This window comes from Corapipo altera, unplaced genomic scaffold (genome assembly GCF_003945725.1).
Source record: "Corapipo altera isolate COAL_440 unplaced genomic scaffold, ASM394572v1 62, whole genome shotgun sequence".
Classification (NCBI taxonomy): Eukaryota; Metazoa; Chordata; class Aves; order Passeriformes; family Pipridae; genus Corapipo; species Corapipo altera.
The window spans coordinates 7,813,688-7,826,665 of record NW_020884894.1 but is presented as its reverse complement, the minus strand read 5'-3'; the positions used below and the strand labels follow the sequence as shown (position 1 = coordinate 7,826,665).

General features: G+C 39.0%; 1 protein-coding gene across 1 annotated transcript in view; it reads left to right on the top strand.

The window, feature by feature from the left end:
• Positions 1–12,978, top strand: part of PLCG2 (phospholipase C gamma 2) — a 59,580-nt gene that overhangs the window by 17,382 nt on the left and 29,220 nt on the right. Inside the window, 7 exon segments of the mRNA XM_027646710.1 lie at positions 2,381–2,521; positions 5,130–5,223; positions 6,484–6,531; positions 9,200–9,284; positions 10,075–10,158; positions 11,374–11,417; positions 12,583–12,655. Of these exon segments, the coding sequence (XP_027502511.1) occupies positions 2,381–2,521; positions 5,130–5,223; positions 6,484–6,531; positions 9,200–9,284; positions 10,075–10,158; positions 11,374–11,417; positions 12,583–12,655 (569 nt within the window).

Sequence of the window (12,978 nt, the reverse complement as noted above, 5' to 3'; positions counted from 1 at the left end):
TATGCTTGATGTGCATGTTTCTCTTTTCTATCTTTGGTTTTCTGCCTTGGCTTTTCTTTCAATAAGATAGAATAATACATGCTAAATGGTCCTATAAAATGTAATTAAGGTTATACAGGTAGTTTCTATTCATTTTCTGCAAGTGTAATATGTATTATATCTTTGTTTCATTTATTATTTAAGCAAATGTAGTGCTATCTTGCCAGACTTCTGTAGGATATATTTAATATGTTGCCAGAAAAGTAGAGGAATGTAAAATTTTGAATTCGAGTGGGTTTTATGTAAATATTTCTCTCTTCTCCTCTTCCCCCTGTTTTGTTCTTTTGCTGAACCATTCCTCTATCTTCTGAATGTTTAGCAACTAGGGCATAGTGATCTCTTTTTCAGAGACCAGTTGGAGAAGCAATAATGTGCCTGTGCACACAAAAATCCTTGTGCCTCAATGTGTATACACACACGTTCATGCAGGAGAATGGTGTGGCAGGGTTGAAAGGCCTGAAGGCAAGGAGAACTGTGGTGAGTGTGTGTAACTGAGGGAGGCATTGAGTAAGTTTTGTATTATTTCAGAGGTCAGTGTGAGGTAACAGCTCCTGGAAATGACAACAGCAGTGCAGGTTGTGAAATCTGCTTTATTGCTGCTCGTGGTTCGTACTTCAATGGGGGCTTTGTGGTGTGGTGTTCACGTGTGGGGGTTTATAGGAGTCTGAAAGGAGTCACTTTGAAGTTAAAAGTGTGTTCTCTGCTGATATTAATGTGAGTTGGTGGGCTAAGATCAACTTTTTTGGATGGTGGCATTTAGGATGGTAATTTGGATACCTCACTAGGGGTCTAAGAGAGCCTCTGGATGGTAAGGGGATCAGTCATCCTTAGGAGCTTTTGGTTCTTGGTCATTTATAGCTGCAGCATGAATTTATTTTAGAAGTTTGCCTCTAAATTTAAGGCCCTTGGCCAATATGCAGATCTTAGGAGATGTTTACGTGGGGTGAGAGGGTGGCTGAGACACAAAGGCTGAGACATTGAAAACTCTACCTTGAGGCTAAAGATGCTTGGAGAAAAGAGTTTAAGAAAGATGTTTGTGTCCTCTGATTAGTTCATGTTAACCTTTGAGGTTTCATTTTCCCAAAAGAAGTTGTTTAATGACTGAGAGAAAGGAGTATGGTGGAAAGTTTAGCCTGGGATACTTTGCTTCCAAGATGAGTTAATGTTTCATTATCAGGATTTTGTTGATGAACTTCCTTGCTTGTCTCTTCTTTCCACGTTGGCATCATAGAAATGCAGCATTACAACAGGCTGTGAAGCTTTACCCATTGTTCAGCTCACCCTCTGTTGGCAGCAGTTGCTGTTTCATTGTGTTATTAACTGTCTTCTGTTACTGATGAGGTGCTCATTTAAAACAGGGTTTTTATACTGTGGCATTCTTAATTGCATGGACAGAAACCCTCAGCTGTTTTCCTTGGATCTTGCTAAGTCTGATAAACACATTTCAAGAGCAGCCATGAAATGTTTTTCTTTGCACTTCATCCTGTAGCTCGTAAGACAAGACTGTCCACAAGTGGGAAGAGCTGTTTATTTGTCTGGTCCACAGGCAGAACAAAACCACTTCCTCAGTTTTCTAATAAGTATCTTATCTTGAGAGTGCACATATTTCTATTTCAGTGCTGTCTTGCCCCTGTTGTGCAGGCCTTGTAACAAGGGTTTGACAAAAAGGGAGCTGACTTGGGAAAGTGTGTGCCTGTGCAGTGTTCCCATCCTGCTGTGCTCCTCTCTAGAGAGCAGCAAGCTGAAAGTGATACAGCAGTTTATGTTAAATAACAGAGAGAGACATCTTTGGAATTGACCATGAGAAAACTCACAAACTTTTTAATTATTAAGCTCAATTTTCTGTTTATATTCCTACTTTAAATGTTTTTCTTACAAGTGCCAGTGACTGCACTAGGTGACAAGGTTAGCTGCTTACGGTATGATTTGTAACTTTTAGGTGGGTAAGGTAGAAGCTGTATCTTTTCTTCTTTGAACAGTTGTCATGGCAATTGGAAATCTCTTGCTTAGAGTTAATGCTGTTTGTGAAATCATATCTTCTGCAACCCAAAGGACCATATGTGTGTGCACGTTGTCCATGGACAATCAGTGATAGTGAAATAATAAAAATATGACAAGTTATTTTTCTTCTTCTAATCCTTCCCTAGCATTGTCTAATAGTCAGTAATATATTAACTTGTGGATTCTTGGATTGCAAGCTGGTGCAATTTGCATTTCTTGTGCAATACAAACCTGTGAGTTTATACATATAGCTATTTTATATGTGTGGGCATGCTTTGAGTTATTCATCTTACTGTTTCAGGCTCTGCAGTTGTACTGACTGATTCTTGTTTCCTTTCAGTGGATCTGATGGAAATAAAAGAAATTCGCCCAGGGAAGAATTCAAAGGACTTTGAACGTTGCAGAGCAAGGCACAGAGAAGAACACTGCTTTACTATATTTTATGGCACCCAGTTTGTCCTCAACACCTTAAGTTTAGCAGGTACTTTTCTTTGTTTCTTCTTTAAAGCTACCACTGAACAAATCAAACACATTGATGGAACAGTAATGCAAAGAATACTGTGGTTTTAACTTCAGGAGTTCAGGAGTGCATCAGATGCTTAAAATCTGGAGATAGATCTTTTACTTGGCCCTCCTTGTAGGTGAACTGCTGCATTTTAATGTTTCACTTTCAAACAGTGCATTGTGCAAGTGTTATTTCTGATTTGCTCAATCATTTCTAGCAAGGTAGACTTTTGCTGGTTAAATATCTCCAGTAAGGTTTTCTACACTGAAGAGCAGAGATAACATTGTCCTCTTCAAAGTCAGCTTGTCAGCCAGAATATTGTCCTGGCATTTTAAGTCTGGCCAAAATGATTCTGGAAAAAAATAGCCATAAAGGGTTAGACTACAGCTGTGTCATAGAAACTTTCCTATCACCTATGGGCAATTGGAGATTAATCTGAGAAGATGGAGTTCTAGTTTAGGTTATGTGTGTGCATGTCACCTGATAACACTAACATTTTCTAAAGATCTGCGAGGGCACCATAAATAAATTTCTAAGGTGATAAATTGAAAAGGAAGAGATCTGTGAAACAGAGGGACATTGTATCCTGGATCTGTGGAAAGGGTTGGGTCACTTCTTATTTCAGGTGAGATTATCCAGGGTCACAGAACCCAAAGAATTTGAAATGAAAAGGGATATAAAATCTTACAGTGCAGGCTGAATACAGCTTCTAACTAGCAGAGTTTGCCAAGAGATTTCTCTTCTAAAAAGTTTGTAATGGATCCTTGGTTTAGAATCATACAGACAATTTATTTGGAGTAGTAGCTCTCTCTGTCCTGAGCAGGAACACGCTTACTCATTTAAATCATTAAATTCATTGCAAAATCATGATGTGAGGAAAGGGGAGTGCTTTATAAGTGCTTTAATGCTGCCAGCTCTTTTTTTTTTTTTTTAATGGAATGAATTGCTTATAGATTGCAGTACTAGAAGACAAGTTTTTTGCAGTCTGGCGCTCTCGAGATGAAAGATTGCCTGTGACTAATCCATTGTTAGAGGCTTTTAACTTTAAATAAGTTTTACCATTGTTGACTGAAGTCTGTGAAAATTTTGAGTAAGTGGCTGTGCTTATGTGCAGCTGTGCCAGGTACTTAGGACTGATTTCCTCTAACAGCCCCCCAGTCCCTCCTCCATGGCAGTTCCCAAAATAGGGCTCTGCCAAGACTTGGAAAACACTTGGTACCATGAGATATGTTGCTGTGAGGCTGAACTGCAGAACAACATGACATAACTTTCAATTAAGGGGGAAATCCTTTTCCTTGTTAAAGTCCTTTGTCGTGGTTTCTTAAAACAATATAAAATAACTGTTGCTTAAAGGGAATGGTAGCTGTCATAAAGGGCAGAATTGTCTTGGGAGAAGAATTGCTTTGGCAGTGGTAGTGGGTGTTCCTTCTGAAATTGTAACTAATTGAAAAACATTTCCATGGGGAGCTGAGGCTGGGCTCTAGCTTCATCCTTGGGGCATAAAGCATTGTTTGAAAGTATGCTTAAATAAAATGTAATCTTCATCTTTTGAGAAACTGGTTTGCTTTGAAGGCCATTAAGAGAATTTGCACAGATTACAGCTCCTGTGTGAAAATAAATTTTCAGAACTGGTTTAGTTGAAGAAAGCTGCCTTGAAATTTCAGAGCCTGGATGCTAAATCAGATGGGCTTTGCCCAGCTGAGGGCTGTGATGTTCACATGTCATCCAAGGCTCAGAAAATTGGTTTCAGCTTAGCCAGTGTTTCCTAGGGAAGGCTGTACCCAGCAGGCAGTTCATCATCTTGCTTCTGTTGGGTTGAAGAATCACCAAATGCAATCAGGCTGAATGATGTGGAGGACTCTTCTGGTTTGGGAAATGGAAAGGTGAACTAAATTTAAAACAAAACAAGACAGTGATATACGAATTTTCAGGGCTTATCTTCTAGTATGAAGCCATCTAAGGAATTTTAGACCTTTTTTTTAACTCGTATTAAAATATGTTCTATATAAGCTACACCAGTTTTGTACATTCCTCCTATTCTGCTCCTCTTGCCTGAATTTATGCTGGAATGATCTGTGTTTAGAGGCATGGTTAGGACAGACAGGAGGTAGTTATGTCCATTGAAAGCCAGTATATTGCAATTTTGTTGTAAGTTGCTTGAAATATAAGCAGCTTTATGCTGTAGCACTGAGTTCTTTTGCCTGTGCACTTCGAGTTGCTCTGATCTAGGTCCTGGGATTTTGCCCCTTTGGAGACAGAAGATAAGAAAATTAATTTTGATTGTGTTACTACAGGAGCTCAGCAGTAGGTTCATAGTGTTTCTGCTGAGATATTGAAACTTTCCTACTCTGATAAGCAGACTTCCAAAAGGAGGTATTTTTTGTCAGAGCTTCCTTACTCCCAAGTTTATGCTGTTTCTTACTAGTTTTAGTATTGGAAACATTAAGCTATGCAATGAGATTTATCTAACAGAAAGGTTAGTCAGCAGCTTTGTATACTAGGGTTTATCTAAACATCACAAGTTATGTCTTGGTTTTGTAACGATTTTGTTTTGATGTTTCTCATAGTGTGTTACTTTTTTCAGCTGACTCTAAGGATGACACTGATAAATGGTTGTGTGGCTTGAATATCTTGTATCAAGAGGTCATGAGTGCTCCCACACCTGCCATCACAGAGAGGTATGTGGACATACTTTCACTTTGTGAGGCTGGATGCTGCTCTGGAATTGAAAGGGGAAACTCTGAAAGAAATGTTTAAGTGGTGCTTGGCCTTTACCCTAAGAACAGCTACTCTCCATTAGTGTATGATACTGAAAGCTCACATGGAAATTGTCTGTTTTGCTACATACAAGCTCTGGAATCGTGCTCAACTTCATCCACTAATGCAGGGTTGCAGTTTACCTTGTTCTTTGTACCCAACCCAAAATCTCTTCATGAGATCACAAGAACACCTGGTGTAGGTGTCTGTTGGCTTCTTGGGAAATTCAAATGCCTGATGCAGCCACAGTAGGATTGTTCTAGTAGATGTCCATGTGTCCTGTGTCCTAGTAATTCCGAGGCACATTTTTGCAGTTTTTACTTTCTACTGGACCCGTTGTGTTGTGTGGCAATGTGATCAGCTGACTTGGAGGCTCAGGCTGAAAATGAACATTTTTAAGAATTATTTCTTTAGCAGCCATGTGATGGTGAACCTGCACCCTTAATCTTCTGAGGATGTTGCACATGAAACTGCTCATTTTCAGATTGCCAGTTCTGGTGACAAGCTTTCAGTGTTGTCTCCACACCTGATTACTTTTTGTCACTCCTGGCATTGTTGTTTATGGTCACTTCTGTTACCTGTTGTCAGGGTATGCTCTGCCCTCTCTTGCTCCCTGACCAAACTGTGACCTTGACATTGATGTCAAACGAGTAATTTCTGTTGAGTCTGAGGATCACCTTAGCAGTGCATTCATCCTTTAGATCAAAACTGTGTGTGTGAATATATATTTACTGTTAATGCTGCTAACAGGATTTTACTGTGCACCTAAAACTGATATGCACTTATGCATCTAACAGATCTTTGAGCCAGCAGCCTCAGCATAAATCATTGACTTTATGGAGTTACTCCAGTTTTAGATTAGCTGAAGTTTTGGCTTGCTTTATCCCCTTATGTTTTCACAGCTTCTGGTTGCTCATTCTTTTCAGTCCTGCCCACCCTTCCCCTTCCTGTGCTGTTTATGTGACTTTTGTTGTTTTATTGACTTGAAAATGCAGTATTAGGCAGCAAAAAAAGTACATGTTTACAAATGCACTTATAAAACTGAATCCTTAGATGTATCTAATGATAAGTATTTCTGTTGAGTTTTGTCTATGGATTTTGATATTTCATTGGCTGTATTTTCTTTATAATTCTTAAATTAACCTTTTTTTCCCCCCCATTTTTCCCCTCTTTTCCACAAGCTGGCTGAGAAAGCAGATCTATTCTGTGGATCAAAGTAGAAGAAATAGGTAAGAAGCTCTGTCTTTGTTCAGTTGTTTTTAGTGAAATTCTGTTGGAGATTCTAACATGGAATAAAAATAAATAAATAATTCTCTGTCCAAGATGTGAAATATGAGGCCCCTGAAAATGGTATTTGCTTTTGATCTAACAACTTGATTTTTGCCATTTGCTAAAAACAAATGTTTGTAGCACTCACTCATGTTCATGTACATGGTATAATGAAGAAACAAATGAAGAAAAATAAGTAGATTAACTTTTAGCCTAGAATTACTCTGCCAGAATGAGGAAAAGTAGCTGTCATCTTCCAGTCTTACTGCAGAGATTGAGCTCAGCAGTGCAGGTTGTTGGGTTGCTTACTTTATAGAGATGTTTGTCCCTTCATGGCCAAGTTGGAGCCCAGATGCTTGGACTGTATAACCTGCTGTGAGCTTTCCTGTGCAACTGTGCCACCAGGTCTTCCTTCATTGCTGACCATGTTTGCATTGCAGTGACCAGGCTCTAACACAGACAGACCAAACCAGCAGCTGGCCTGGCAACCTGGGCTTGTCTATGCCACATATTTGAACAGACCAAAGCAGAAGAATCACCTCTGACCTGGTGCTTCTCATGTGAAAGAAGTCTTGTGGGTTATAGCTCCCAGTGTGCTGTGTAGCTTCATGTGTTTTAGTTTCAGTAGCTGACTTCAGGTCCATGTTGATGTGGCTTTGTAGCTTTTGCACAGCAAAGGAGACTTCTTTTTTTTTTTTTTTTTTAAATCAATTCAGCTGCAAACCTCTCCTCAAAGTTGCCAGAACTCATGAGATACTGAGAAAAATGTTAATCCTTCCTTCCCTGCCTGTTATTACTTTACCGTGATTTTTCTCTTTGTCTGGAACAAGCATTTTATTCTAAAGTGTAATTCAGTGTAGAAAAGTACGTGCTTTTCCTCTCACACCTTTTCCTACAAGCAAACTGCAGTGTGGTGTGTCATTGTGTGAATGAGGCTGAGCTATTGCAGGAAATCACACTCTGGTGCACACAGCCTGTGGCACCAGGCAGGGGGAGCTGAGAACCATTTCAGAGCCATGTTTCCTAAACTGGCCACAGCAGGGAAAGGAACAGTGCCATCCTTTACTGGATATCGACTTGTTCCTCCTGATGTACTTTGAAAACTACCCTGCAATGAGAATGTGTTGTTGGGGACCATGTTAGGATAGAGCAGCTGTGGCTGACAGTAGGTGTCTGCTGAAGAGGTTTCATTTGTTGCTTTAGGGTCGTTTCATCATTACAAGGCAGCTTGGTTGGGATCAAGGGGACTTGCTCTGTGGAGAGGGCAGTTTTTGTTCTCCTCCTAGATGATTCATGCTTTTATTAAAATTCAGGAAAGTTCCATTGTGTTTAGAGCTGCAGTTTCTAGGGAGGTTAATTGTAAAGGTTAGGCTTCCAGGCAAGTCCTGTTTCACAGGTGGAGTTGTTTCCAGTGGTAATGAAGTCCCAACTCTTTGTTTTCACTTGCACTTGTCTGGCCAGAGGAAATGGCTTGGTGTTTAGGGTACAAATGGAGTGCTCATTCTTGCTCCTAATAGTGTTTTTTTCCAGAGGTCTGGCGACAAGGCGGAAAGCCAGGAATTTCCTGAGTTCTAATCTGGCTTCGGCATGGACTTTGACTAAGTTCCTTCTTGCTTTCCCTCTTTCCCTCACTACACAATGGAGATGAGAGGATCTCATGGGGTTGCTGCTTGTATGGACAGTGCAGAATAGAAGTGTTACTTAGTTCCATCTAAGTGCTAATTGTTTTTGTTGCTTTTCGAGCAACTCTGCTCTGACCCTGCGTTTGCAAGGAGTTAATGGCTTATGAATTGCTCTGTAGGTCAAGGCAGGGTACCTCAGTCTTTTATTGGGTACTCTTGGTAGTGCATTAATGTTTTGTGGGCAGTAGGACCCACAGATCTTGTGCCTGTGTTCTCTTGACCTGCTGTCTTGCTGTCATCTAGAAAACTTGGGGTTTTAACTGCTGCTGATATATCACTGGACATTCTGAAGCTCTGTAAAAAGGTCAGAGGCCTGTATAAATGAAACTGGAAGGCAATTCTTTCTGGGAAGACTTGGTTGGGAGGGGAATATGAGGTCATGTTCAGATGTTGCAGAAGGGAAGAGCCTTGCTCTGCAAATCAGCGTTACCATCTAAGTGAATAACAGCTGTAGAAAAGGGTTATACTAGTATAGAAAATAGTACAGAAAACTGAAGCTTTTTATTTCTGTTTCTACTCTGTTTGGTATATCCTTTGTGTGATGTTTTCTGTGTCTGTAATATAGTTTCAGCGGGACTAGAACAGTGGAAGAAAGGTTGCAGTTCATTTGACCATATATAAACATCTCCATTTGAGCTGATCATCTAGATCTGATTAATTGTTGATGGAGAGAAATAGGTGTCCCTTCAGCATGGTTCTTTTCATCCTGATATGGATGTTCACATGAATTAAAGTGCCTGTTTCTCTGTGTCTAGCTTGTTTCCATGTAGGTGTTATGTTTATAGAACTTTACAGGTATGTGAGATGAGCCCAACCCAAAATGTTTCAATAGTCACATTTTTGTGTTGACAGAAAATATATGAGTAGCTGATACAACGAGATACAACAGAACTGTGGTGGTTTTACTATCTTTTTTTTTTTAATTCTTCTTTTTTTTTCCCCCCAGTATCAGTCTTAGAGAGCTGAAAACTGTCCTCCCCCAAGTGAACTTCAAAGTGAGCAGCATGAAGTTCTTAAAGGATAAATTTGCGGTAATTACCTGATTACTTAAATCTATTTGAAATTATCTGATAGGTGTTGACATTTCTTTTTAGGACACTGTCTATATTTTTGATTCTTACCATGTACAGTTAAATAAATTATGTTGATTAATTTCTCAGCTTGGCTTTGCCTGTAGCTAAGACTCTAAGAAAATATGACATAAATGTTCCTTCTTTTCATTGTGTGGTTGACCAGATCAAACATTGGATTTTGAGCTTCAGTACAGTGCAAGTGCATAGGAAATTATTTTATCTTTAAGATAAGATCCATATATAAGATAAAGACTTCTTTTGCAATATGATCAATAATGACCTCTTTGCTCAAACTTATGCTAATATTAATAACTTTTAAAGGTTATTTCCATTCCTACAGGAACTTTAAATATCCCCACCTCTTCTTGCTTTTTGAACTCTCCACCCTTAAAGCAGACATCTGTGTTTCTCCTTCTCTCAATGAGTTAATGCTCTCAATGCTCTTGGTGCTCTCAACCACGAATAAATGAGGCACTGTCTACCTTTCAGTAATGGGAATGGAGTCAGAGTGCAAAATGTAAGGCCAAAGATGGGTTCTAGGAGCACTGTGTCATAAAGCAACATCTATTTACTTGTTTGTATTATTAAAAAAATAAATAAATTAAAAAATCCAAAGTGGTTAAAACAAATGAAGTTGGAGTAGACCAGGATGTGTGAGAGGGCAGCAGCTGGAGTAAGAGTATCTTGTTCACTGTGCAAGTGCAGCTCAGGAAATTCTAAATTCACTGTGTGCTGCTTTCCATTGTAGGAAATAGGTGCTCAAAAGGAAGAGCTTACTTTTGAACAATTTCATTTGTTCTACAAGAAAGTCATGTTTGAACAACAGAAATCGGTAAGCTTTTTCATAAATAATCTTCATAATGTTCAACTGCTTGATTGGAACAAAGGGTGAGAGCTGGCTATCTTTTTGTTTCTGTTTGTTACTGATTTTCTTTTTCCCTCATTCTTGTACCAGAAGAAGGGTGTATTACTGTACTAGATGTGTAGATAGCAGTTACCATCAACAATTGACATAAGAAGATGAATAAGTGATTCATGTTGCTTCTTATGTGTTGGTAGTAGAGATGTGCACAGATGGAATGGGGGTTTTAGGAAGAAATTTTCTTGTGAGTTTGTTCAGGATGTACAATGCCTTTTCATGAAGCTTGGCTGATCTTTTTATGAGTCCATTACAGGACACACATCAGGAATAAATGCAGTGGAGTTACATTTTAGCTAATTGAAGTGGGCAACTGCCTAACTACTCTTTCCATGCATTCACTGCACAGATTCTTGAAGCTGGTGTAAACTGCATACATTTAGTGACTCTGAAAGATAGGAACCCTTTTAAACTGTGTGAAAGCACATAATTTGAAATTACTTGCATGAATGTCTTTGACTACGTGCTTCTTGTCAATTCAACCTGCATATACTGAAATAGAAGCTTTGATAGTTGAAGTTAGTGCTGGTTTTTTGGCAGTAGAGCTTGTGCTGTTTAAAAGTGATGTTGAAATCATGGTGAAGTGATAAAGAACCTAAATTTACTGACAGGGTTTTAGTTTTGGTCATGAAAGTCTTGTTAATTAGCTTAAGCAGAAAGCTGAAGACTAAAATACACAGCAAGGAGACTCTCTGACTTCCTTAAACTCTCATTATTGCCCCTTGTGAATCATTTCAAAGAAACTTCTCAGTTTGCTTAACAAGTGCTTTGGATCAGTAGATAAGTTTCCTGCAATCTGTAACGATGCTGTGCCAAGCTGGAAGCGATTTAGGGTTTGTATTCACATGAATAAATGTGAGGGATGACACTTAATTCCAGTTTTTCTGGGATATCAAACAATAAAAGCTCCCCAAAACTTTGACTGTGTGTTTTTTTCTCATGCATTCAATTAAAAATGTGCCTTGCCAACTTGTATGCAACTTCTGTGGAGCAGACAGGCATTTATTTCCCCTTCCCAAACCAATGGACATTATTAGATGCACTTAGATAGAAAGTTGCATATTCTTTCGTTATTTTTATTTTCCTCATTTTTTTGTTTGTTTTGTTTTTTTGTTTGTTTGTTTTAAGATTCTTGATGAATTCAAAAAGGATTCCTCTGTGTTCATTCTTGGGTGAGACTCTTCATTTGTATTATTTTTCCACATTTCCATATGACTGTAATGCTGCGGGATTGCTTTTTACTTACATCACTGTTTTGTTGTTGTTGTGATGCTTTAGTAAGTGAAAAGAAATTATACACATTTTTGCATTCAGAAAGGTGAACTTACATTGGAAGTAAGTCTTGAACATAATTTGATGAACAATTTTTAGTTTCTGACTACAAAAATGACATGGACTTGAACAACTGAAGCTGCCTATCCTCTGATTTTATAAAGAGCTGAACAGAACTGTGGAAGGACCATTTGATGCAGAAATTTTAACTTCAGTCTGGAGAGTGGTGTGGTGCACAGGCTTTGCCTAGACTTGAGCAGAATGCTGTTTGTAACAGCTTCTGCACCTTTCTCTTGGTGGACTTGAACATTTAAGTAAGATGTGTACAGCATCAAAAATAGGTCACAGGCATTGCTAAGCCTTTGACTGTGGACTACAACAGTTTATCCTGGGTTTGAATATTTCACTAACAGATTAAGAAAGTAACTTAAGTTTGCTCTGAGTGTACCAAGTATTTCCTTAGCCCTCCGTTATGTCATATGAATTGAACTTTGTGAGACTGCTTAAGAGCACAGATTTATCAAGGGTGGGTAGGTTATAATTACCTTATTGGTACCACATGCTGCTGCATTTGTGGCCTACAAAAGGGAAATCAGTTATACCACTTTTCTTTGGTGCAGCTTGATGCCTCCTTTTTCAGAAGGTTTTGCTCTATCACAGTGGATCATCTAAACATTCCTCAGAAGGAGTTATTTGTGGAAGTGTGGCTCTGTGATATTTTAAAAGAACAGTGTCCCCATTTGCCTCAACTGAACTTACAAACATCCCTGTCAAGTGAATGCTGCTCATTTGCTACACAGCAATGAGCACAGATTTTTACTTTTCCCCAGTGAATTACTGTTAAAATACATTCAGGAGTCCTGGAGGCTGAAAATGCAGTAACTGGATAATACAATGCTACAAGCCTACTCTAAATTCCATTGAAGTTGTATGAAGTTTCTTGGTGTTGGCAGCACATTCATACTGTAAATCCAAGACAGAAATTCGTATCATCTTCTGCTGTAATGTCTGAACACACTTGCTCTCTTATTTCTTTAGCCTCACTTTCCCTTTCTTTTTTTAAAGAAACACTGACCGTCCAGATGCTTCAGCAGTTCACCTCCATGACTTTCAGAGATTCCTGCTACATGAGCAGCAGGTGGGAAGGTTGCAGAAATACTGAGTTCATTTTCCTTGAGATTGTCTCCCAGAATTCTGGGCTCATTAAAAAGAAACGTGGTGTGTCCTAGAATATGATTGATTTCACTGTAATACTGGGCCTTGGAAAGATTTCTCATTTGTTGCCATTGAAGCTCACAAGAACTATTATTTTTCATCTGTGTAAAGCCTCTGAAGGTGCACCAGAGGACAAGAAGGAGGACAAAGTAAATAAGGTTTTAACAGGCCTCCACTTAGTCATGTAGATAAACAGACAAGGTTAGAAATAAATGCTGGGGGTGTGTCAGAGATGGTTGCCTGGCC